Consider the following 27,744-nt stretch of genomic DNA (forward strand, 5'->3'; position numbering starts at 1 on the left):
CACAACACCCAATATGCCAAACCTATGTACCTAACACCACATAATTACATTGCGAATGCATTCTAAATTTTACATCTTATCTTTCGCGATCGCTCGCGGCTTTTTCGCGGCGGCGGCCATTTTGCCCGACAAACAAGATGGCGGACAAGATGGCCGCCGCCGGCACTCCTATCTAACGTCTTCCCATCTCGATACGCTACAAAGAACACAACTTGTATCCATCTTTTTTTTACCTAAGAGAAACATTGACTTGCAGGCAGAATGTTCAAAATGCTTGTCGATAATTTTTATTTTGCGCAGAATTTTAATGTGCGAACCGTGATTTTGAACAATATCTTGCCACGAAGTTTTTTTTTTAAATTTTATATCGATACTATACATGAAATATTGAAATATTTTGAATCAAATATTTCCGAAAATTTTAAATCCTACATACTCGTCATCCCTTTATATTACAAACCTATACTCAACTGGCAGTATCATCGCTCTCCCTCCCTCTGATATCTCCGTCTCCTTCTTACTTGTTACAACACTTCCAAATGGCGTTATACAAATGTCATTGATACGATAAGCTTATATAAAAAAGAAACATTTCCTAACCATATCACTGCGATACATTCCCCAACCGTTCCGAAGGCAGAAATTAATCGAAAGCTCTTTATCAAGAAATCTACCTTCAATTGGACGTACACACAAAGATTTCCTTACAAAATACGTATTACTCAAAGCCTACTTATAGGGGTTTTAAAAATTCCAACGCTACATGATTTTATAATCACAATACTTCGTCATTACAAACGTCAAGATTCTGTACAAATGATGCGATGCGGGTGGCACCGTCGCCATCTCCTTACTGTCTGTCATATACCCTCAGCCTTATTACCACAACGTAAAGGATAAATATTGCATCGTAATGCAATGTAGAGGCTGTTTCAAGATAGCCTGAGCGTGGAAAATGGAATTTCTCAAAACATTGTGGTACTAAAACCAGGGGTTCTAGCCAGATATAGCGACCCACCCCAGACAGTATGGCAAGTCACTTGTGTTCCCTTCAACCATATCATTTACCCTAAATTTTAGCCCCACCAAAATGCTCTGTCATATTTCATCGTTCTAGACATTAGACATTCTTATTTTAAGTTCACAAATCAAATATAGGTAGTTATTTAAGATTGCTATGACCCCATCCATTACAATTCTTGTTTTCATTTCTATTTAGTTTAAACATTGCAAATATTTTAGGTATTACGTTTCAATATACATTGTGTCACACAAATACATACTCATGGCTCTTATTCATACTGGGTAAAATTTCCAGTTAAGCGGAAAACGTTTAAACTTCTGAACTCAGCGTTTACAATTAACTTACAATTACAATCGACCATGCCATAGAAAAAATAGTAAGTATACAAAATAAAGTAGAATCCAATTTCATCCCATCGTAACCCAAACCTGTTTCTGTATCTATTTGCAGCGCACACCAAAACCAAAACCACCACAATTCACTTGTTAATACCGATCAAAGAATTACACGATAGATGGCGCTATTAGTTACGCTTAAACTTCTTATAAATCGATATTGCTTCGCAGTGTCCAATCTATTACGTTTTAAATCTTCTTATTTTTTTTTCAGGTACTGTGGTATTGCTTATAGTATGTAAAAATATGTATTATTTTGTGGCTAGTAATTGGTGTGGTCAGTATATTATAGTAATTATGTGACGTAAGTATTGTTTGTGTCATGTGTAGGCCGCGCCTGCGACGACGACCGTTGAACGCAACACTACCCGATAACTAACTCATCTTCAGTATTATTACTTTTAGCAAAACATCAATAACTAATTAATGTCAGAAATATAATTAAAACTAACGCACTATTATAATTCTCTTGAAACTTTAAAGAGTTTTTAAAAATTAGATTTTACGCAGAGTCGTTTCGTAAATGACCTATTTGTAATTTTTATAATAACATTATTGACGTCAGGGGCGGTGGGTGGTCGCGTCAAGTGGGAGCCAGCGACTCCATATTAGCGAGCTAATATTCGTGACGGAAGGTTCTACTGGCTACAACAAGTGTTAGTTCCGGCCGCTAGATGTCGCCACTCCCACTGGACGCGCGATGCGAGTATGAGCGAACAATATAATAATAATAATTGACTATTACTTGCAATCGTCGTAGATACATCGGGATATTATTTGTAAACTAATTTCCAACTCCTTTGCTACTTCACAAAATGTCTTTTTAGTCACATTGTCAGCAAAGAACCAATGAAAGTTTAGTTTACAAATATTATCAATAAAAACACGAGACAACGCCATCTATATCCCTTATGAAAGAAGCTTACTAAGGACGCGGTTGCCGACCGTCGGTTACCAACTATGGATCACCAACAGTCGACCAATCGCAAAACAAATAACTATAACAACAACGGAGCAAAGCGAGTGATTTCGTCGACTAGTGTTTATCGGAACTGTCAAGAGATGGCGTAAAACATAACTTCCTATTATGGCAATTATTCTATTCTACTCCATTAAGGGCATATGGCATGAGGCGTCCACTAGTGCAACGCGAAGCGTTTGACTTAAAGCGGTGCAGAGAGCGGTGGGTGGCAGTAGGGTTATTATATGACCCCGGGGTAATTGTGGGACCCAGGGGTAAACTTGGGACCCGGGGGTAAATATGGGACCCGGGGGTAAACTAGGGACCCGGCGTAAACTTAGGACCCGGGGGTAAACTTGGGACCCGGAGGCAAATATGGGTTCCGGGGGTACATTAGGGACCCGGGAGGCAGCGAGGGGCGCGCGGTATCACAGGAGGCAGCAACACGAGCACTCGGCACGAGACCACTGCTTCTAAACCAACGGCCAAATTAATCAATAATTAACATTGTAAGACCAAGTTACACGCGAAGGATATTTATTGGGTTATCTTACGAAAAAAGGAATATTCCGCAGAATAAACTCGACTGCAAAGTAGGATGAGGAAAATTATCCTTCAGATTTAAAATTGCTTTTCACTCTATAAGTACAAGTGCTGCCATCTAGTAGCACAACTGAGGAACTGAGGAAGCGGAAGGGGGGGGGGGGGGGGGATAAAGCACAAAATGGCCGCCGGTCGAACCCAACGAGAGAAAATCCAATGAAACGCAAAGTTCCTGTCACAGTCGCGCCCGACGGCTAGTGCCGACGTTAATTCCACACAATACAAACACACAACACACTTCAATTTATACATACGTAATATATATTTATAACTATTTAATTCTTTCTGCTCTAAATATAGATTTAAATCTCTCAACTCTATACTTAGGTCTATGGAACTAAATTTATATATCGCTTTTTCACAATCATATATATTTTTGTACCATAAGTTGTTGTTACAAATTAAGCCGCGCGGCTTGGGGAAACCCGCACAGAAATAAACCAAAAATGGAGGATATCGTCTATTTACAGAATAGATTCAAAGTCATAGACAAACCAAACAAAAAAGTTTGCCACCATTAAACTTTGTACACCGAACAGTCCGTCATACGGACGCCATTTTGAAAAACTTGCAACTTCTTTCTATGGACGGAGAGAAATGAAACACCCGACTACGGTAAGGAGGTTATACGTTTGAGGATGTGTGTGCGGGTCCCACCGCATCTAGAACATACATACAATCGTCTTCACACCGGTCCGAAAAGCGCGCCCGCTCGCCGCCATTTTAATAGCCACAAATTTAATTCTAACACAAATATACTTATGAAATATTGAGGCCAATGCTTGCTTATTTGTTTTAAGGTGTTTGTTGATTATATTGGCATATGTACCGTACTGAAATTTAAACAAATTTAAGTTCAAACACTGGCCCCAATGTGTATAAAATAAAACATAACGTTAATGTTTATAACATAGGGGTAGCCGACGGTAGCTAAATATTCGTAGTATTTCATCTATTTTCTATGACTTATATTGAGGAACTAAAATACTCTATCCGCTAAATTCTTTAATACTTTAGCTAGCTAGATACTTAACTCTGAATTTTTATATTTAGTTTTTAAAGAGTGGAAACACTCCCCTCATATTCTTCAAACAACTTATAAACGAACCGTTTTTCCAAAGACTAACTGTCCAGTTTTTTATTAACGTCCAATAATTATTGTGAGAAAGAAAGAGATATGATTTCTTTGAGTTTTGTCGATTGTAAGACAACGGAAGGCCCAAAAAATATGAGGAGAGGACATAAACTTATCAAGAACCTAACAGCATTTTAAATCTATTAATAACATCTGTTACAGCGCCGTCGGCCCCCGTTAGAAATGAATCTATCCTAACTTATGTGTTAATGTCCGCGCCGCCCCTGACGACTCCATAGATTTCTATATTCTGAATTAATAGAGAACTGCATTTTTTATTTATATATTTTATCTCTTTTTTTGTCTTTTTCTCTAGGTATATATTTATATATTATGTAACAGCGGATCGGACGTCACCAGCTTATTTGTTGCGTGATCTGTGTCGATTACAAGGCACGAAATAAGAGTTGGGGGAACGAAGGTTGACTGGTAGAAATCGTAAGACTTACCATGTCGAAAGTTGTGATATATATAAATATGTAATTATTAATAAAAGATTGAGTATAAATTATCAGGATGTGAATTTGCTTAACATTTTTAATGTGATAGCATCTTGAAGGCAGTGGTAGGTATCTTGGAAATATTTAAGTAAATTAAGAAGTTTTGTTCATATTCATATTATATTCCTCCAACTCTACATTTGTAGACTTGTACTAAACAATCACCTATGGAGATACCATATTGAAATCCATTTATTTTCTCGATGGCACAATGCAACTCGATCAAGACAATAAATGAATTTAATCACTATCAACTGATTTGAATCTATGTAGGTATATTCTAAGAGCCTTAATTTTGAAGATACGCTATTTTACAGTTAAGACATGGCTGCGCCAAAATATTGTGGATTTTTGAATAAAGCTGGTGGGGAAAGGCTAAAATAACTGTGGTCCAAACCTAGCGAAAGCGATAGAGGACTCGTAAAGAAAAAAAATATACTACGTATGTATTTAGTTAGTCAAATAAACCTGTTTTTACATGTATGTTGTTAGCTTCCACACATTGGAAGAGTTTTCACAAACGCTCCATGATTGTAAAACACGAAAACTTAGGCATAAAAGAGGTTTTTTCCAATGCGTGAGCACTTAGAAAATAATTTTGAATTTGAGGCGTGAGGAACGGAGCAAAAGGGGGCTAATAAACCGTGTTTGTATACGTAATATTTGAATAACCGTACCCTATCTACAAAGACTTATGTTTACAACTCAAGTGAAAGATTGCCCCGTCCACTTATGCATGACGATGCCAAAGCTACAAAAACAAAAGATGAAAACCCCCAGAGAGTTTAGTTACTTTACTTTTTAATAATTATAAAAAAAAAACAAGAAAAAAAATGCATAAATACATTACAAGGCACGCCTGACGCCTGATGTAGTTCTGTGACTAACATTCTGTGCGTCCGCGCACACACATACATATATACACACACACACACATATCCGACGTGTACTGAGCTGTTATCCGTTATCAATGTGAGATCCGAAACAAATTTTGAATTTAGAACGGAAACGCCACAGCCGCACGCCGGAACCGGAAACACTGGGTGCTTACGTGACCTCACTAAAACTAAACCGACCTCCTCGCACATTCGGTCTACCTGTCTCGCTCCCGCTCACAGCGGCAGACAGAGACAGGCAATCCTAATCTATCAGTCATACTAATATCGTACGGATCTGACCCAATATCACAGCTTTTCTTCACTTATGCATAGATTCGAGATGCACCGCTATAGCTTGACCCTTGACAAAGGTTTTTTAAACCAAAAATAGCCGAGGCTTTGATACAATTTGTAGGATAATAGGCGGGTCAAACTATACTAGCAATTCCATTCCTTGTAAACACCCATTGTCTAAATACGAAGACCAGCCCGATTCATGAAATGGTTCTTTTTACGGAAAATATAATTATGTGCAAAATAAAATTAAAGTTGATTTAAATACAATAAAAAACGTTGGTGTTAAAATGTGATCGTTACGATTTATAAGTTGTAAAATAGGTCTTGAAGCAAAAGGTTTAAAGAATTAAACATTAGACCTTCATTTATCGAGCTAGACCTCAACCACTCCCCTCACATGCCCCAAAAAAGTAAACAGACAAAAACATAGTTAAATAATTGATATTAAAAAAACACACATACACCTACAAACTAGAAAGTGGCATTTTATAATTACCTTAATTTTTTCAAAAGTTTATTTTTTATTTATTATGTATTTTTTTATAGAATCGCTAGTCCAGGCGGGGCTTTACGTATTTTTTCCTTTTTTTAAGAATTTCCTTGCGATTTTTTGCCCGTTTTTTTTCTACTCCTACCGCCCGGACTTTCACTAAAACCTAACAAAAATAAAATGACTTATAACTGGAATTATAATTCCATCTCGATGCGACATCGCTCGGTACATACCCATCTCCCTCGTTGCCGAAAAACAAAAAAAAATACCTTTACACATTAAAAATAAAGCCGCTATCTAATGTAGCCCCACACGTAAAAAAAACCGAATGTGTAAAACCTGCACGTCAATTAATAATTTAGATTAAAAAGGCCACGGTACGTGCAAACTTTCCAAATTAGATTTCATATATACTTAATCAAAAAACAAGGGGTAATTTTAAATTACGAATTTATAAACCAATAAAAAAACGGCAGCACTGCCTTGACAATCCTTATTCTCTGTTCGTCGCGCCCCCTATCACATTGTTATATTATCATATAATTAATTATATTAACAGGAAATAAAATGTATCCCACGAGCGGTTTCACCGACCGCGGGTCAAATACATAATACTCGTCAAATTACACAAAAATAAACGATAAAGCTCAAACATAGTTTGTTATCACATTACCTTACATCTAACAAGTCGAGAGCCACTACAAAGACGAAATTTCGATAAAGGAAACCGAATTTACTTCAACAGAACTGTCATTTAGAGCTGTCAAAACCTTATGAACCAATCACAGGCCTTTCTGTGTTAATTCTGACAGTTCCAAACCGAGCTATTCAAACTTCGAACATTCTCATTTCAAACGCGTACGAAAATCGGAATGTCCCGAAACGGATAGCGGCTAACATACACCTACTACATACATAGATATATACACATATACATACATAACTCGCGAGAGTGCGACGGGGTTCTATAGAGCTGCGACTGTGTGGGTGAGTGTGAGTGTGTGGGTGGGGGTAGTCGTCAGTTCAGTAGAAGAGGTCATCGCCCTCGCATCAAATCCTGTGAGTCGCGCCGCTTGAAAACACGTCCTGGAAAGAGGAGACGGAGTATAAGTTATGGACCATGAACCAAGTACCTATTGTATTATATGATGTATCTTGTTACACATAAAAAGGTTCCTACTACTCTATGCAATCAATCGTAAATTCTTCTCTTATATGGGACTTCATACATGATGAAAAAAAGTTGACGGTCTGGTGCAAAAAGGGTGTAAGCTGAAAGCGTATTTCCAAAAAAATTCGAACAAAAGTTGTTCAGAATTAGGTACTCCCTGAGTTACCCAGTTTCAACGATATTGATATTCGATTTGATATTGCGCCGATTTCCTAAATGAAACATAGATAGAGAAGGACAGAAGATACTCACTATATCTGTGGGGAGCGGGATGGGCTGACCGCTCGAGCGCGCGCCGCCGCCCTGGAAACAACACAAACAATCGATCATTACATCGGACATGCCAATCCTTATAACCACGGTGGCAAAACCTATCGTAAATTTTCTTTAACAAACGAGTACTGAATCGTTTTATAGCTTTGGTATTGGCCCAGGCAATTTATTACTGCGTGGCTATTGGTCCTAACAATGACCCTTCTCACTCTGTCAATATCGGAAATGTGAAAGAGACATAGTCAGTACTAGTTTGTAAAAAAAAACTATAGGTATAGTTGATGCGTGGTGATCCTCCTTTCGTACACCCCAGTGGATGATTTACGGGCTGATGATGATGATAATGATGATACCTGCGAGTGCTCGGGCTGCATCTTGTCGCAGTAGTCGGCCAGGATGTCGCGGAAGCGCGCCCAGCACTTCTCCGGGACAGTGATGGCCGTGCGGAAGTTACTCTTCACCTGGAACGAACAATTAATTAAATTTATTTATTTCAGATAACATGATAACAAAGTACTATCAGAATCTGATATCCTTAGTTGAATTTCATTACAAAACCATGTCTAGCTTCAGACATAGTAGATTCTTTAGCGGCATTGTAGCTTATTTTTTTGTCAGGTATTAGCAATAGCTGACTAGAAAATAAGTTACAATGCAGCCAATATAGTATATTATAGCAATCACGGGATAAAGCAATTACACACTCAAGTCAAGACACACAGGGGTGGCTTCATATTTTATAATTACGTACTTAAGTTTTAGTATTATATTTTTATTGTAAACTTGTATATCGAATTGGTTTAGCTGTAAAGGTATATATAATTTATTAAAATAAATATTCTAAATATAGCATAATGTTGGCGAATGTATATCTCATGTCTAGCTAATCTAGCTTGTATAATATAGTATGATGGTATAATTCAATGGTCAGATAAAATTGTGTAGTACTGACCTCGCTAACTTTCATGTAGATGCCGCGGTTGTTCTGTCCAATGTCGAAGTAGAAGTTCTTGTTGTCCACGCGCAGGTGCCGGCCCTCCGGCAGCTCGCCCTTGTAGCTGCAACGAGATACACACAGACTTAGAGCCTAGCCCAAGGACTTTTTTCACATCGATACAGTCGCGATGCTGTGTGCCCTAGCCTACGTAATCACGATTTAATCGCGATGCGAACGCGATACCGTCGCGATGCAAACGTGATCAAGACACGGTTTTCCACTTACGCTCCACCCTCCCTCCATTCTGTCTCCGATGCCGTCCGACACGGTCGCGCGTTTGCATCGTCACATCGTCAGTCGCGATCTCGCGATGCTGTAGAGCGTTAGCATCGCTTCTGTAGCGTGTTGCAAATGCGACTAACGCGCGTTAGTAGCGATGCGACAGCCAAATTCTCGACAGGGAATCTGCGAAACCCGCGACAGCATCGCTACAAAATATCACCGTGGGCGAGGGCTCTTAGGCCGCGGCCACCGACGCCAGAGATGCGGTTTCGAATCCTGGCCATTTTTAGTAGTAGTATTAATAACAATTAAATTGATAGATTTCCATGAAGCTGACGACGACAGCGTCACGCATCACAACAGTTATTTGAACATTCACCACAAATGTACCTTACGCATAGGAAGAATGTTTGCTTCGTAATGAAATAGTGGTACACGCCAGAAATGCCCAATATTGTACATTTCATAATTATACAACACCGACAGATACCAAAACTCAGCTCCCAGTTCTAGATTAAGAAGTTGTACAATGTAAATTATGTAACTTTATGCATGCAAAAGAACATCATACACAGTAATGATAATATTTTAGCCCCAAAAAAATAATCCGGGAGCATAATATCACATAGAAGAAGACAGATAAGACATCGAATATTATTAGTATAGGTAAAATATCCGTGACATACATTTTGTATCGGAGGCTGGCAGACCTACGGGCAACAAACAATGTATTTATAAGGATATATTTAAAGGTTTATATTTACACATGTTAAATCAGAAGAAACAAGGAGTAATATACATTTATATTTTTAAACATACATTAAATAAGCGGCCAAGTTTGATTTTGACTCGCCCATGAAGGGTTCCGTATGAAACATAAAGTCTTTCGTCGGCAAAAGATACTTGGTAATAGAAATTACAGACGAACGGACGGGCAAGCAGACATGACAAATTATATAGGTACTTATATACGGCTACGGAACCCTAAACAAAAAATAAGAAACTGGGAGCATGTAACATAGAAGAAGATAGAATGAAAGAGACAACGAGACGACATCAAATATTAGTATAAAAATGCGTAACGTACATTTTTTTGTGGAACATGAAAGACCTAGGGGGATCAACAGACGATTGGTATCACACAGTGCAATATCTTGGTGAAACATGAAAAAAACCATCAGTTATTATATAATATAGGGACGATTACATCACAAGATAAAGAGACAAGACAGAAAGTGCATAACCACCGATGTATGTTTGAAATAGTTGATCACGAATGATATAAGAATTTCCGTTGTCGATGAGGAACGGATACAGATTACAGATAATAATATGTAGGTATCTGTAATCGAGAACGGAAATTCTCGTAGTCTTAGAAAGCCCTCAAACGAATATATCAAAATAAGCAGCGACTTTAAAAGCACCACTTTTAAATTTGCGGCGATTATTAATATTATGTGCATATCTGGTCATCATCATCAATCTGCCACGGCATTCTTCATCCGGCCACTACCGGCAACCTGTCTTGTCGGCCTAGCTGATCGGGGTATCATTTTTGGTCAAATCACGTGAATAACAGTATATTTCTATGTTACATAACTTATCAATCTTATCATCATCACAACCCATCATGTCCCCAACTGCTAGGGCTCGGATCTCCTTCAATGAAATAAGGGTTTTGAAGGTAACTTATAGTTTAGTATTATTTTTAGTATTATTGTGTATCATACCCTCCGTCGTCGGTGCCGAAGTCATCGAGTAGATCTGTGAGCGCGTCGCGGAACTCAATCATACCCTGCAGACAATACAGATATTATGTAGTTGGTTCAAACTGTCAATCATGAGGTTACCTACTCCGCAGTGCCAACGGGCTGCGCTGGACGGCCCTCTAAAGCCACGTCCACTGCCAGCTAAACTAAGTCAACCGCCTTAGTTTGCGGTGGGCGCACATGTATGAAAACTGGCTCAACTATGTGAAGCTAAGCTAAACTAACTTAGTTTAGCTCGTAGTGGACGTTCGGCTTAAGACCCTATACAGAAAGAAAGCGCCAAAGATAATCGCTTATCAGCGCTGGTTCCGAAATAGTATTAACATAACAGCATACTGCAACTTCATCATCAGCCTATAGCAGTCCACTATCAGTCAGTACGGGTTGGTGGAGCAAGCTTGTGCTGAGAGAGTTGTCGGGTAAGTGGGCATCCCCACTGTCAGTTGTTTTCAAGCCGCCCGAAGGCCTCTGACTAGGCTTAACGACATAGGTAAGTACTTAATAAGAGTAAGTTACCTGCGCCGGCAGCGCCACCTGGCTGCGCGGGCCGCCGCGCGTGATGGTCTGCGACACGCGCAGGAAGCGCCCGCGAGAGTTCTCCTTCAGGTCCAGGTAATAACGGCGATTGTCCTGCGAACAGAGTGGGAGTGAGAGGTTAGTTGTGGTGCATATTGTAGTGAATGATTCAATTTAATTTAATTTTGAACGTAAAAATGGCATAAATTATTCTTAATTGTTGACAGTTCAGATATGTTTTTAGTTTTTACACTTAAAAAAACAATTTTTTGCCTTCAGAATCGGCTCCAGAAATCACTGGTAGGTATATTTTTCTACTTAGATAACCATCATTATGTCTGTAGCAATCAACCCCATCATCGTTTTGGTCATTCGAGCCGGACCTCAGGCAGCGGCCGCCTACTACAACCTGTTTTTCCCTTCGTCTTTAAACTTCAAACTGATCCGCTATTCTAAAACACATAATATAATAATTTATAAACACACTATCCCAATTACCTTCAGCATCATCTCAGACTTGAGCTTCCCGTCGTCGGGCACGTTGTCGGGGTTGGGCGGGCCGAGCGACGAGTAGTAGTCGCTGAACGAGGACAGGTGGTCGCGGAACTCCGCCGCCGTCGACATGGCCAGGAAGATCTGGCTGCGGCGCCCGTCCGCGCCGATCTGGGGAGGTAGATAAAAAAATAAATATTAATAGATAAAATAATATGTGGGTCTGGGGACTCTCACACACGGCCATCCGATTCCAATGCTGAGGCTAATGTCAGATAATCGCCAACAAACATAGATAGAATAGATACCTACATCGGTCGTAGACCAGTTGGCCGCCCCAAATATCTGGAGCTGAGCGCAAGGACCTGCGCCAACTACAGGCAGGCGACTGGAGAGCGACCGTGCAGGATAGAGACAAGAGGCTGAGGCCAAGATCCGCTTCGGGTCGCTGAGCCAGCGGAGTAAGTAAGTAAGTAAGATACCTACATACAGGATACAGGTCAAACTAAAAACCTCCTTTGAAGTCGGTTAACGGTCGTACCTATTTAAACATTTTGCTATAAAACTATATAACAAGGAAAGTTATACCGAAGGCCGGCGAATTTTATTATTAAGAAATCAGGCAATGTACTATATTCTTTATGGTCCTTCGAGAAGTCCTCTGGAAAGTTACTTATTTAAATATAAGACTTCTTAAATCTACTTTATTTACTTAGTTTCATGGTTAATATTGAAAGTAAGATTGAAATGGGACTTTTAAGAAATACATAAAATACTGATGTTTCTATTTATGCGAATTCCTTAAACGCTTAGAACTAAAGTTTAGAATGACGTCTTTCTAAGCCGTTCGGATTTCAAATGCCTTCATATTTTTCAAACTGTAGGAAATGCTTGAGGCTGCCAAAGACAGATACGATGCAGATACAATGCAGGGGCGATCAATACACGCTTTCAGACAAACCAGAGAGGCACTATAATTAGCTGCCTTAATTAATACTAACAATACACTAATGGATATGCTAGAGAAATGGACTCGTCAAAACGGGTTCCACTAATCGAGCCTTCTCTAGTATCTCCCTGTAGGTACCTTATTTTATAATTTTCTCTGTATTTATAAATCATAGTGCGTAAAAGGAACATCCCCATTGAATGACGTATCAACCGTACTTTCTATATATACAACACCTACATATGTCCGGCGCACCCTGGGCAATCAGCGTTGACGCGAATCTGATAGCGAATCCTTGAATCACGGTGACAAACGCTATTTAGCTATTTATGTATCTGTCACCGACACGATAAGAATGGAATATTGATGTTGCAAGTGGTATAAGCTAACATTATTCAGGCAAACAAAACTATTCTAAAGCTGCTTTCCCAGTAGACAAACAGCTCACTCGCTACGGCGCGCGTAACGCCGCTAATTGCGTAGAGTGAGGGCAAAACTGACAAACTGTGAAGGCTCAGCATACTAAACCGACACGTCGCTAACTCAGCGGCGAACAGTCTTCCTACTGGGGATGCGGCCTCGTACTAAACACGGGCGCAAGACACGCAAAACAAGGCGTGCTCGGTATATGCTGGGAATGTTACTCGTATCTTCTTACCTCTGCAACTTTGATAAACCTCCCCCGCCTGTTCTGCTTCACGTCGAGGTAGAACCTTTTGGACTGGATCTGCAGCATTTTCGTCGCCAGCTCCTGCTCCTGGGCCTGCTGACCTGCGGGGCATCATCATCATCATCGTCAGTTAAAAATGATCAGCACGAGCGAGACATTAAGGTCTAGTTTCATCATACTCTATTAGATCATTATCACCATAACAAGGGATTAGTTGTTGACTTTTGACACGTCTGTCAAGAATTCAATATATAATTTATTTTAGATGACAATGTAACAGCGGTGTTAACAATCTAAAATAATATGGTGAAACTAGGCCTAATGTTTATAATTATCATAGTTTATTACTATTATTTTATACAGTCACGAGCATAGAAAAATTTCCATGTGCCATTGACGTGAGGGTATGAATTTAAAATGAATTTGAAACATTATACTATATATAGGCTAAACTTAATGCTATACTGATTTCTGTTAAATGTGTATTAAATACTTAAGTCATATAATACAGGATTACACGCTTGTTCATATTTTAAAACTCTACATAATGGTTATGGTGGTAGTTAAGGAAGGTTCCCTGTGAACTCCCAGTATAATAATATTAAAAGGCTTGTATTTAAACCTCCACCAGAAATTATATGATACTGCCGCCAATAAATTCGAAATCTCCGCCAAAACGGATAAATCATCACCAAATCATGCTTCCCAAAATATTTTTGAAATGAACCAAATTATTTTTTACTGCATACTGTAAAACTATATTGACACCATTAAAATTTATTTCTAACCAAATAAAGTATATCATCGCTATATAGATGTAACCAATATATTCTTTTATCAGTATCATTTTAATAATCGTTTCTAACCAAAAAAAGTAAAAGTAAATATTAAAAATTAAGTTTATACCAAATAATAAATAGCTTATCCCAAAACAAAGTCACTTTTTAAATTGCTTTATGAATTAATTATATCATTAGTATGTGCCTAGTAAAATCTATCCGTTACGCCATCTCGACTCCCATTCGTGTGGCCGAGGGTTTGAATTTTGCCATGTACCAATAAATTCTATAGAAATAAGGAATTGAAATACAATTTATTATAGTTAAGTGCTTGGTGCTTGGGGTTTCTCTGATGGATCGTATCAGAAATGAGGTTATCTGTCAGAGGACTAAGGTTATTGACATAGCTGTCAAAATATGCAAGCTGAAATGGCAGTGGGCTGGTCATATCTGCCGAAGAACCGATAACTGTTGGGGTAGACGAGTTCTCGAGTAGAGACCTCGAACAGGCAAACGCAGCGTGGGACGCCCTCCTGCCCGCTGGACTGACGACCTTAGGCGGGTTGTGGTTGGATGAGGAAGGCCGAGGACCGAGTGTTGTGGCGCTCCTTGGGAGAGGCCTATGTCCAGCAGTGGATGATTATTGGCTGATGATCATGATGATGATAGGTAAATGTATGTATATGAGTATGCGGGCGCGGGGGGATGGCGCCGCTCAAATTTGACCTTGTCCAGAAGGGGTGAATTTGCCGCGATGTATTGAGGTCGATGTACTAGACATCAATACATTGCGTCCACAAGCATCGCGCAAATTCAAAATTCATGCCGCACCACTCTTAAAGCCGTAAATGCCTACATTTTAAAATTAACAGGTAAATCGATTACCTATATACTATATTTTATATTGTTTTTGGGTAGGATAATTTGGTGATATAAAAAAAATTGAACGCTTAGTTTTGGTGTCAATGTTTATATTTTAGTATAGCATAATTTGGTGATGATTTATCCGTTTTGGCGACGAAAAAGATTTTCTATTGTAAACTTGCAATTATTTGGAGGCGTGTTTATTTATTTTGGAACGTAAACGTTTTTTTTTGGGGTTTCGATTTTGGAGTTGATTTAATTAATTTGGTTTTAATTATTTTTTTTGGTGCAATGTATTAGCGTACAATAATATTTTTTGGTGATGATTTAAATTGTACCCATATTAAAAAGTATTGATAGGATGCATTTTACCTCTATGCCTCTACGCACACTTTAAGACTATTCTATCTAAGCTACAGTGTTCCATAGTTTCATAGGTTACATTTACAATATTAATTCAACATAGATGTAAGTATGAATTATTAATAAATTCATAGAATAAAAACACAGACATTGAGTACAAGTCGTTATTAACACACGTAATCCAACCGGCGCCTCGCTCCATCGAACAAATAACCTAGATACATATGTACTATTGTATATAGAGGCACATACCTAAGCTAACATATAGAGGCACATACCAGGTACTCACGCACCTACATAATATTGTGTTATGTATTTGCACAGAAGGCACCAATCATGATTATATCTAGAGCGCTAGTTAAAGAACAAATGAAATCGACAACCATCCAAAAAAGTATTTGAAGCTGACACGACGTGAGTTTTCATAATCAAAATATTGTCATAGTAGGTACATCTACATAACCAATTTGGAGATTAGACTATGAAGTACATATTATTGTTAAACTTACCGGAGTCAAAATTATTTCCCCCTGAATCCATGCCTTGACCATGATATTCTGAAAACAAATAATGGAAAACCATCAGTAATTAAATTACAATAAAATATGATGTTATTGGTTATTGTGGAAATGGGGTAAAGAAATAAATTAGCTCAATGAAATTAGCCTTCCAGAGTGACGTATCAACTGTACTTTATGTAGGTACATCTCTTTATTTAGAGATTTTATTTAATGGGCTGACAGATCTTTGAAAAAAAAAATTTCAACAATCTAGCAGTGGGGAGGTACTATTTATGGACACCATCAATGTATGATGATATATATTTCAATTGTTTATTTTTCAGTCTGTATACTACAGTGAAAGCATTCCTTTCTGTGAAACAGTCAGTAAAATAAGCCTTTTGAAGGGCCACTTAAACATTTAGATTAAAGGGCCCAAGGGCTTCAGTATTGACCTCTATGTAAGAATAATAATTGCTTAGGATGGCTCCTATTGATTAAAGGATATTATGTTATTTTTGCGTACCTAAGGTTGCCTGTAACAAGTATTTTAGGCTGTAATAAAATCACTTTGACAAAAACAATTTTAGATAAACGAAACCAAATTGAGTCCTTTGTCAAAGAAATAAACACAATATAAAATAATAATTTAAAAAAATAAAAAACCGACTTCAAAAAACCACTAAAATGTAAGTAATAATTTAAGGTTTACACAAATTATATGTGACAGTACATTTTTGTCCTCCGTATACAGTACACGGGACCTCTTTGGAAGAATTATAACTCCATCACTTGGTGATTTAGAGGTGCCGTGTCTGACGGAGGCCAAGAATGCATGGCTGAATGCTGCTGGTCCCGGGCAAGATTTCCCGACAGACACGACGTCACAGAGGCTATGGGACGCGCCACTTTGCGCAAAAAAAGAAAACCAACTATTGGAAACCGCAACCGATGCAGCAGACCGAGCCCGTCTCCTGGCCTCCAGCACTCCACAGTCGGGATATTGGCTGAATGCCTACCCTTCGGCAAATCTAGGCACGTTGCTGGACAGAACTACTTTGACAGTGGCCATCAGCCTGAGACTAGGGCTTCAAACCAATGAGCCACATCGCTGCCGCTGTGGGGAACATGCTGACCGCCGCGGTCACCACGGCTTATCGTGCGGCCGCAGTGCCGGGCGTATAGCGCGCCATGCCGCACTCAATGACACCATCCGCCGGGCCCTTGCCAGTGCAAACGTTCCCGCTACGTTAGAGCCAAGCGGGATCATGCGGGACGACGGCAAGAGACCCGACGGCATGAGTCTGGTGCCATGGAAGAGGGGCCGACTGCTGGTGTGGGACGCAACATGCGTGGACACACTAGCACCGTCCCATCTTCCATCTACCTCCAGAGAGGCTGGCGCTGCGGCCGGGCGGGCGGAGATGATGAAGGGCCGCAAATATGCATCCCTAGGAGAGGGGTACATGTTTGTGCCTTTCGGAGTCGAAACCCTAGGGCCGTGGGGACCGGAGGCACGTCAGCTTTTTAAAGACATCAGCAGCAGACTAATAGAAGTCTCAAGGGACCCTAGGGCTGGCTCTTACCTCGCACAAAGGCTAAGCATCGCTATACAGCGGGGTAACGAAGCCAGCGTCTTGGGTACCCTACCCGACAGTGGCAGCGATCTGGCCAGCATTTTCTTTTTAGTTTAATTTTAATTTTATATTAGTTATTTAGATTGTATTGTGTACATAGCTAAAACACTTGAAACATTAAAAACATTCTGTTTAAAAAGACAGTTCAAATATACCTAAGCAGGAACTGTTCTTTTTTGATGTTGGTGCAGTGACAAAGTAATCTGAAGAAATATGGCACCAACTTCAAAAAAGAACAGTTCCTGCTTAGGTATATTTGTACTGTCACATATAATTTGTGTAAACCTTAAATTATTACTTACATTTAAGTGGTTTTTTGAAGTCGGTTTTTTATTTTTTTAAATTATTATTTTATTTTATAGTTTTTAGTTTATTTGCAATAATTTTTAATCAAAAGTAAGATGCAAATGATACCAAAAAGTCCTACTAATCAATACGAATCATTCAAGCCTAAACACGAGGTAGTTGCTATATACCGTTGAGGAGTTCCCTTGACTGCCTTCCGTTTCCATCATCAGATCAGCTCAAGGTCACCATCATATTTTATTGTTATAAGAACTATATTTACGTTCTTAATTTCATTAGAATCGGTTAATATGTGTCCAAAATGGAAATTCATACCCTGTTTTTACCCCTTTACCCACCCTTAGGGGTGAGATAAAATTCTGAAAAAGGGACCACCTGGAAGCTCAACCCAATACAACAAAAAAAGAATTTTCAAAATCGGTTCATAAACGGCGGAGTTATCGGTGAACATACATAAAAAAAAAATTAAAAAAAAATATATATCCCGACGAATTGAGAACCTCCTCCTTTTTTTGAAGTCGGTTAAAAATCAAATGGTCTTATAGTGATATAGGTACGTTTATCTACGTAGATAACGAACCCGTGCAGCGGCAGCTGTAGTGCTGTAAATATTATTCTATTGTTCTCTGTTATTTGAAAAGTTGTTAAAGCTAGAGCTTGGCTTCAAACGTGAAACTCATTTTGCTCTGAGTTATTTGTCCGTTCAAAGAGACAAAACGCGGCATTCCAACAATACCTACACGAAGTTAATTTCATAATAATTAAAACCATATGCTGGCTGTAACGAGGTATTTTAAATAGGTGTTATAATTCACCTCCGCTCGTAATAACCTACGGCCGGCGGCCTCGCTCGCACGCAATACGCTATGCGTCCCCCCATTACCAGTATATTACTATGTAGTATGTCATGACCCAATGATTTGCTTGTGATAGTATCATTGGATCTCTATGGTTTTAGGAGAAGCAGTATGTCGTACCACCCTCTGCAACATTGGTCTTCGCTCATTATATTTCGTTGTTATTGAGACGAGAAAAGAAGAATCAGCACTGCTAGACCCTTTCCCAAGGGTCACAATGCTTTTGTCTCCTGTCCGTCACTAATACCGGCTGAAAGCCTAGCACGGGGCGCAAGACACGCACGCCAGGATGTGACCGTCTTATACCCCGTGCTAGGCCTTCTGAATGTCATCCAAGGAGCTGGCTTGCCAGCTTGAGGTCTCCTCTCGAGATCTTATCTAACCCTGGTCACTAGACAATCACATTTGCGAATCCTTTCACCATGACCACAAACCTAGCGGAGCTCTTTCACCAGCCCTGTGGGGTAACCTGCTTATCCTTAAGCGGCGTCGCTCGTTTGTCAAATCGAACGTAACTTTTATGGATCTGACAGATGTTTGACACTGCTTATGGATTGTTAATTGCTAATGTGTCGGTGGTGGTACGGTAGCAGCATTTAATCAAGGCTCTGAAATAAATAGACAATTTAAAAAGCATTTTAAAACGCTTACATCTGAAGTAAAAGTTAATTTACAGATAGTTAGTGCTGAAAGCATAAAGCTGACCTAGTTTTCAGAGGTCACCTAACAAATAAGCTTTGTATAATTCGTTTTATTTCACAGAATGATGAAAGGGATAAAGCAGGGGCAAATGGAACTGCGACTTTCAGGAAAACTGATTGTGAAGGCCAGTTAAGCTTAGTGCAGTTTGTGATTTTTTTATTACGACGTCAGATTTGAAAACCTTTTAAAAAAAATCATGTACAGAATTGAAGATTCTAGCAATTTCTCTCAGTCAGTGTCAGTATTGTATGATAATAACCACCAGTCATCCGTGGATGGAGTTAATTGAACAAGTCAATATACTCATTACACTATTCCTTATTTCCAAAGATAAATTTCCCGACATAAAAAAACGCCTTAAAATACTATAACTAAAATCGACTGCTCGATCTAGCCATACACTCGAACAGTGCAAATCTAATGGGAATATCCTTCAAGAGCAATCAAGAGTCCGAGTCTCCGGTTACGGGCGACACCGCAGCCCTAGCGCTTGCATAACGACGCTCAGACCGGTTGCTCAATACTCGGCGGGGTCACACTGAGTTATCAGAAAAAAGTTAAAACCAGGGTACCACCACCAAACATTAGCAATTAACAATACTTCGCGTCGCTCCCTTGTCAAATTTGACGTTGCTTGTATGGATCTGACAGTTGTTTGACCGGCGAGCGACGGCTAATCAGGTTTATCCATGGAAGTAATAATACAACAGGAATGCGCACTGCACCAAAAAAACGAGCCGACAAAGATAGTCAGCACGGAGCCCTCCATCTCTTTCTATTTTTGGTGACCATCATTTTAGGTAATTCATGAGACATCACTTCTAATCTATCATGTCGCGAATAGGTGTCGATGGTCTCAAAGTCACCTATTATTCGAATAATTCGATTGCAATGTAGGTACGAATGTATTTTGGTGATATGACAATTGAGTAAACAAATGGGGTGAAGGTAAAATTTGTATAGATATGTTGTTGCAGCGCAAACTGCAATGTAATATTGATATGTTTTTTTTCCATATCAATTAGATATTCCCAAGGTTTGAACTACCAACAACAATCTGTCTTTTTACCAAATTCTACTAAGATGGACTGGTTTTAATTAGAGAGTTAGGATTGACGTAAATAATAAGAAATCAAAGAACACACATTTTTATAATAAGTATAATACAATGTATTTATTGGATCTTCTTTATTTACACGTTACTATTCTATTCTATTTTCTGTGGGGTAAGTAGGTACCTTATTAAATTAAATTAAATTAAATCTGTCCTTCAATACGCTCCGCAAGGTTAAAGTTTCAACCAAAGAGAATAAAAATGTTCAATATCACTTCTGTCAATCTAAAGTGTAAATATTCACTGAGTCACGATTTTGATGACGTCAACGGCTGCACGGAAGCCAATGACGTCATTAATTCGTCGAAGAGCCGATCTTTAAATTTTTTTATTAAATTAACGAGAGCAGTAAAATAAAAAATATTCAATTTAGTGTCTCGGTATACATCGTACTTAAATTCAAAGAACTCATTGGTAAGTACATGTCAGCACCGGGATTCGATACCCGCGTTCTGGCGTGAGAAGCGGGCGCTTAACTAAAAGATTTCAAAAAAAATATCTTAACCTAAGTGCTTCCGCCGGTTTTAAGCTTGATAAATTATCATATAATAATCATATCTATCACCAAAAAAATCAACAGCTCATAACTCTTTACCAGCCTTATAAGATAACAGCCACAATAATACCTAATGATACTTAGGTATAAAATAAAACAAAAAGTTGAATGAAACAGGTCCTAATTAATGGAAAGTGATTCAAAAGTACGAATGAATGGTCACCCTAACCATAACGTCTCTCACAACAGTATAAACGTCATCCGTCATCTTGACAACTTCGGTCTTGTCGTAAAGTATTTAGAAAAACTACCGATATTTTTTATGAAATTATTATTCATACAAATACCAAATATTTAATTAAAATTACATGTTTATAATGATTTATTATAAATTTGTTTTTGAAAATGATGTGATATACAGTAGTCTATGAGTTAATTTAATATTGTTTTTGCATAGCTCTCTTCGTTCAAAATCTACTAAAGTTTACACAACTAAATCCTGGCAATTGTTAGAAAGAGAGGAAGGGCTCTGTGGTAACCCTCTCTATCGGCTCGCGGCCTCTTTCACTTCAAGTATAAATCTTAAGGTGAATTCGTTAGGTCTATTTTTGTTTGTATCATTTTGGTGAGTGCGCATTCCTGTTGTATTATTACTTCCATGGGTTTATCGGGATTTTGGCTGATGCTTTATGAGATTATGATTTTTCACAGAGCACCGTAACTCTGTGATAGTACAAATAACACGGTATTTAGAACAATAAGTAGGCTCGTATATTATATATAAAATTATTCGGCTACAAATGATAATTAAACTCTCGCACATTGGATATAAATTCACGCGAAATCGAAGTATTCTGGCAATTCTAATAGCGGTATAGTAATAACTTGCTAAACCCATGTTTAATTCATTCATTCATTATGTACTTACTACGAATTGTCCGTAGATTCTGTATGAATGAGGTGTTAAATTATTTAAAAACTTCAAATATGCCGTACTGGAATTAAACCTTTGTACACACTTTAGTAAAACATCCAAGATTCAATAGCAAATTTAATACAATCAATATGATACCGTTCGCTTCGAACGTATCGGTAGAGAGCTCTATTACTAATAATTGAATACCTACGACCTAGGTCTCTACTCAGCTACGACCTAGGTTTCAACTCGGCAACTGTTCATTAGCGTGTATTGATGTTCTGTTTGTACAGAAATAAATCCTAGGAATCATCCCCTGGAGAGGGATTTCTAGGTATTTATTCTGAAGTAGTGGACTAAATAAATTGTGATAATGTTCTCAGAATAATATTTTACAAGGATGATACGATCCCGTGGTACTATTTAAATCTACTTATTTATTTTACTGTTCCAAGAAATTAAACATCAAAAGGTTTGTATGAAAAGAATTAGTATATTTTATTCGTATTATCTATCAGCGCAACGACTCGCTGGGATCTAGTCTAGATAATCCAGCAATAACTTTATGTGAGGTGAGGACATCTCACATACGGAAATCCGACCTCAAAACGGTAGATCCAACCGTGAATACTTTTTGACACCTGAATGCCTGAAGCATGGGGAGCAAGATGCTCGTCAAGACGTGAGAAAAGTTATCCGTCGCACTCGCTCTCGAAGCCGCGTGTTATGAGTGCGCGACGAAAAACATTTGTCATTCCTTGGCGTGTGCGTCTTGCGCCCCATGTTAGGCCTTCCGATAAATATCATATTTATAGATAAATAACAAACAGATTCAAGTGTTCATAGCACGAATGTTGTTCCCTCACTCGGTAAGCAGGTTCCTACCGACTGAGCTGCAAAGTCGTCTAAAGGAAGCTTTGAGATGTACGATAAGGGAAATGTTTTTATTTATAGGTAAAGAAACAAACGGAAAAGCATCGATTATGCAAAGAATCATCATCATAATAGCTACCTTACGTCTAGTACAAGTTTTGCAGTTTACAAAAACGAAAAAAGTTTTCATCTGTCATCTGCTATAAGATTGTACTCGTATGTTTTAAACGAACATTCCTATTCTCAAAATCTCGACCAACAGGTTGGTAGGCAAGTACTTGCCTGAGGATCACATTTATTGCACAATAGCCGTTAACAAACCGTCGAAAGATCATAGAAAATTGCCACAATTTGAGGCAAGGCCACATTCATGTGCAAAACGAAGGTCCGTGCAAGGCCTTGCCAAAAGCTGCTTCAAATTCACTCGTCTGTTGCGAATGAGATAAATAATCGATAAACGTGCACTCTGGGAACAAAGAAATTCGGCAAACCGTTGTTACTGGACTCCACTACGTAGACATAACAAAAAACCATCACATACTTGATCAGTTTTGCAAAAATTCGCCTCTGAAACTGTCAGACAAGGGCAATCCATCAAATTCAATAGAATCGTCTAAATATACTCGTATGTTTGGTGCGCGGGCGGGGGCGGGGCGCGGGGGCGGCGCGCTCAGTTTTGAAGGTCAACGACCCGTCTACGGGTGATCGGACCCTTTAATCGTGATAAATTTTATCACTTCTAAACATAGATTAGCGAAACGAGTCGGCGGCGTTCCGTCCTTCTCTCACGCACAGGATGAGAACGAGACAGCCTGCGTTTTTGAATGCGCAAAAAATGGGCAGTCGCCCGCTAAATACACGAAACTATCAGACTGTATCCAGATGGGTGAAGTCTGCCGATACCTATGAGGTACGGCGAAGTGGTTCAAGGAGGGTCACTGACCCGGGCCCAGACAAGAGCCAGACGCGCAAAAAAGTGAAATCTAGTTTTTGTATTCTTTATGTACCCACCGCAGAGCAGCCTCGGCTCAATTGATGCCTGTTTGTTATGAAAGACCTAGCTCGGACTCGGGCCTCGATTCGCAACACGCGGAATCGAATCAAAATTTTAAATTCGGTTCGAGACGAGCGTTTAAACGTGTTATGTGAATAGATAACCTTGTGCGAACACACAATAACGTTTTAATGTAAGAAACATCTGTATGGCAGGTTTTGCGAAATTATATGTATTATATCTGAAAACTTTATACCTACTTTACATAATACACACACAGGACGTAATAAAGAGAGGGTTGGCCAAAGCAGAAATGACGAGCATATTCATCCAAATTGAACTGTACTTGAAATGTAAATTCTTCATTAACTAATTTTAAATATTTATAAAAAAACACCCTCACTGACAATAATTATGATTGAAAATAAAAGTAAGAAATAGATAGATGGGGTGATGACTTGCAAAAGGTGGCTACTAAAGATTTTATGCGCTATATAGATTGCATCCAGTGGCATGCTTTGGGAGAGGCCTACATCCAGCAGTGGACTGCTATAGGCTGATGATGATGAAAGAAAACATGCATTGGTTTGTAAAACAGCTGGACGGCATTGTTAGTATTGCCACTAATTAGCATTTGTCTGTCAAAATGTTACACTACCATATTAATACTAATGTTACCCAACTGGATATGGGCTATAAGCAAGCTTATTTATGCATGCAGTTATTATATGACTGCAGATATTGGGCACTGTGCCTTTTAAACAGTTTTGGTACTACATTATGTATGCTTTTCATTGCAGTAGGCAGAATCTAACTCTATTTCACCTCTGTGAACCTTTCAACAGCCTACAGTTCTCTGTCAATTCAAAGTTCACACCACTCTGGGTATGTAAACATACACAACATACATCCAGATTCTTTGGATGCAATGAAATAAAGACTACCCTGTGGGTCTGTAAAATAAATATTGAAATAATATTCCTAAAATCCATTCAAAAACCCTCCATTCTCCGAAAATCGTCCCAAATCTACTCTGGTAAAGCTAGATGTACTGAATTGCTCAGGAAAAACCAGTAGCATAATATAAATCACTTCTTGGCAACTCACTGTCTATTATATCCATATTTTAATCTTAGGCCTGGCCTGAAGTTTTCAAAGATAGCCAGTGTCATTAACCTATACACAAAGATAAGCCGTTTAAAGATTATTACTGTAGATACTTGTGAAGACTGGCCTATCACATAATCAGATGGTTAATTTATTTTTACCCCTGCAGAGTGGGTAGGAATGACAGCTTTGGAAGACAATTATACACATTAGGCACTCATGCTAGAAACATAGAGTAATAGTGGAAAGAAATGGGAGCTTTGGAAGGCAATTTTGACATAAAACACTCAGGTATGGTGGAAAGGTTCCATTCAAGTGAGCCAGGTGTAGTTGCCCTTACAGAATAGAGTATAATAGAAGTAGTCCAGTACCCCACTAAAACAGCGGCAAATTCAATCGATGATCATGTTACCTATTATTAATCAGAAGCCAACAAGACTGACCAGACTATTTAGATTCTATATCTATGAAAGAATTGTTAGATTCTATTAAATAAATTCCAGGCTAGGCCTAAAACCCTTCCTTCAATGGAAGGAGACCCATGCCCCAGCAATGGATGGGTTGTGATGAAATACTGGATGTGCGGACATAGTAGTGAATATTGAACAGTAGGTACAATCTATGTGCATGTCTAGAATGAACTTTGCAATGAAATCAGTGTTTCAATAGCCATAACAGTAGGAAGTTGAAATGTTAGTTGAGCATGATATTTATTTTATAAGCTTGAAAATCATGAAGAAGTCCGTAAATCAAAATGTCTGGTTGTATTTAGTAGTATTCATCATCCTACATCCATATTCATACTTTTTTAGGGTTTTCATCATACATTATTTTATTTAGCTACATTTTCAACCGTCAGGGCTGTAGTTGTATTATATCAGCAACAAGGCAACTTCTAATAGCAATCATGTAAGAATTAATCATAGTGTTACTTACTCAGACAGTTGGATGGATTGCACAATATTTCCAAAAACCATGTTACCTCCTTGTTCAAACATAACATGAAAGAGCTCCTTATGAAACAAAAGGATTCCCAAATGTTATATCACAAAGGCAATCCAATACCTCCGGAGTTACCAACCAGACATGCTGCTCCACATGGTGTCCTCCATCTCACCAGCCCCCGAGAGGCTTCCCCGGCGCATCAGTGCTTCCGGCACATCTTCACAACACTTCACAAACACCAGCTGATATGTTTACAGTCCACAGCACTCACTGCACAGAGATTGTGTAACTTCACACTTCAATAGGCGGCGCGCGGCTGCGGCTGCTAATTGGATTGCGAGGGGCTGGCCAGCACCCGGTGACCGCGCCAGGGTGTCCTGGCAGTGACAGCACCGGCGGCAATGGCCGCCGCGGCCTCCTCTCAGCTGACCGCGCGCTGCCAGCGGGGCGCCCGGCCGGGCCGAGGCTCTGACCTGCTGCCGGCTGCAGCCCTCCCGCCAACGGGAGGTCACAGACAAAAAAATCGATAGGTCGACAACCTCTCCCGTCGGGCCCCAGTCGGCCCCGGCCGAGCCTCCCGCCGCGCCTGCTCGTCGCGCCGCGCCAGACCCCTCGCCGGCCGCCGATCCAGACTCACAACCAAACTGTATTCGCCATTTTGAAACGGGAACAATGAGATATTTACTTTTGTAAGACCTAGGAGTCTGGCCGAGAGAACACACACAACGGGCGCGGGAGGCAAGGCGTCCCGGACGGTAAACCACTGTAAATAAATACGTACTCTGACTAGAAATTCCTTCGTCACCGCTGCCGATATCCGACATCTCAATCCACTCCAATTTCTACAAGCAATCCACAATCTTTTCGGGCCAACTCTCGGACAACTTAATTTGTCGATGGTATGAAAGCCATCAAAAATAAGTTTTTCAATGTGCACTGTCAGATTGCGTTTGGAAACTAATGAAAATCAAAAATCATGTACGAGTTTATACATCAAATAATATTTTAGTTAACCGAAAAGAATAAACATGAAGAAAATTACTTGTTTTATTTGAATTTTGCTCTATTTTTGTAAGGAAACTATAAAATATTATTCATATTAAGAATAACAAAATACTGTACTTTGAAAGACCTTCAAAGTTTTTGTTGCTGCGTTCTTTGAATGTGACATCCTTTGTCATTTCTTTGTCAGATGCTTCGTAAAGTTCATAAAGCTAAAATATCAAGTTGTTAACTATTTAATTTCGGTAATTTATGTTTAGAGACTGATTAAAATAAATTTTGCAACTAATAACTAGTCATGTAAAAAATATTTCTGTAATTTTTCATTATCAAAATGATTATTCTAAGAATCTTTGCCTTAAAAATCCATAGACATTTTTGACTTGGATCTCAGAACAACGGCTTCGTTTAGGTACTTGTACTTGGTTTCATCATAGATTCTCTACCTGCAAAGCTGCAAAGCGAGTGAGATGATGAGACCCACTGAACAAATTTAACTAATGAGATCTATGAATAGTTCTTTGTGCTAGATGCTCCAGATCAGATCCAGTTGTAAAGCTTGTTTGCATTGTTTCGGGACTGGTAGTACCAGTCACCGACCGGTAGATAGAGTTATTGAAACTGGCAGTTAGTAACTTTGTGGAACTTAGGTAGGTACACCCTCTACCCGCTGCCGTCGCTGCACTTACTAGGGAAAGGTGAGGAAACTATGTTATTTTGCGGCTGGTATTTTGGGGTAATCGTGAAGGAGAATGCCCCGTTACAACTCGTCTCAGCTACAAAACCATTTTCTAGTAGATTTGTTAGCATATAAAACCTGTCCTAAATGATTCAACCTGGGGGCTAGTTAGCCAAGCCGATAATAATTTAGAAATAGAATCGTAAATAGTTACTAGATGGCGCTACCTACACTATATTTTGTTCTGAGTCATTAAATAGTAGTA

The 27,744-nt window shown here is 39.1% G+C and overlaps 1 protein-coding gene across 2 annotated transcripts; it reads right to left on the minus strand.

Moving 5' to 3' along the window:
* Positions 1 to 3,838: 3,838 nt before the first annotated feature.
* On the minus strand, positions 3,839 to 26,733 carry LOC105390876 (transcriptional activator protein Pur-alpha). Of its 2 annotated transcripts, none has more exons than XM_048630874.1 (10): positions 26,580 to 26,733; positions 15,861 to 15,908; positions 13,334 to 13,446; positions 11,733 to 11,897; positions 11,235 to 11,348; positions 10,680 to 10,744; positions 8,683 to 8,788; positions 8,084 to 8,191; positions 7,710 to 7,760; positions 3,839 to 7,372 (listed from the first exon to the last, which is right to left on the minus strand). In XM_048630874.1, the coding sequence occupies exons 1-10, from the start codon at positions 26,620 to 26,622 to the stop codon at positions 7,337 to 7,339; spliced, it is 849 nt and encodes a 282-aa protein (XP_048486831.1). In that variant the 5' UTR covers positions 26,623 to 26,733; the 3' UTR covers positions 3,839 to 7,336. The 2 variants fall into 2 exon arrangements, with proteins under 2 accessions (XP_048486831.1, XP_048486830.1); XM_048630873.1 differs by lacking the exon at positions 26,580 to 26,733 and adding an exon at positions 25,935 to 26,531.
* Positions 26,734 to 27,744: the final 1,011 nt, after the last annotated feature.

This window comes from Plutella xylostella, chromosome 27, assembly GCF_932276165.1.
Source record: "Plutella xylostella chromosome 27, ilPluXylo3.1, whole genome shotgun sequence".
Lineage (NCBI taxonomy): Eukaryota > Metazoa > Arthropoda > Insecta > Lepidoptera > Plutellidae > Plutella > Plutella xylostella.

What these genes read in the sequence shown, in the direction of transcription:
- LOC105390876 (XM_048630873.1), bottom strand. Translation starts at nt 25,998, where the DNA reads ATGCGCCGGGGAAGCCTCTCGGGGGCTGGTGAGATGGAGGACACCATG. An exon ending in AGTCTGAGATGATGCTGAAG is followed by an intron (nt 11,349 to 11,732) that starts GTAATTGGGATA and finishes CTCTGTTCGCAG; the next exon opens with GACAATCGCCGTTATTACCT. An exon ending in AGGTGGCGCTGCCGGCGCAG is followed by an intron (nt 10,745 to 11,234) that starts GTAACTTACTCT and finishes TATTGTCTGCAG; the next exon opens with GGTATGATTGAGTTCCGCGA.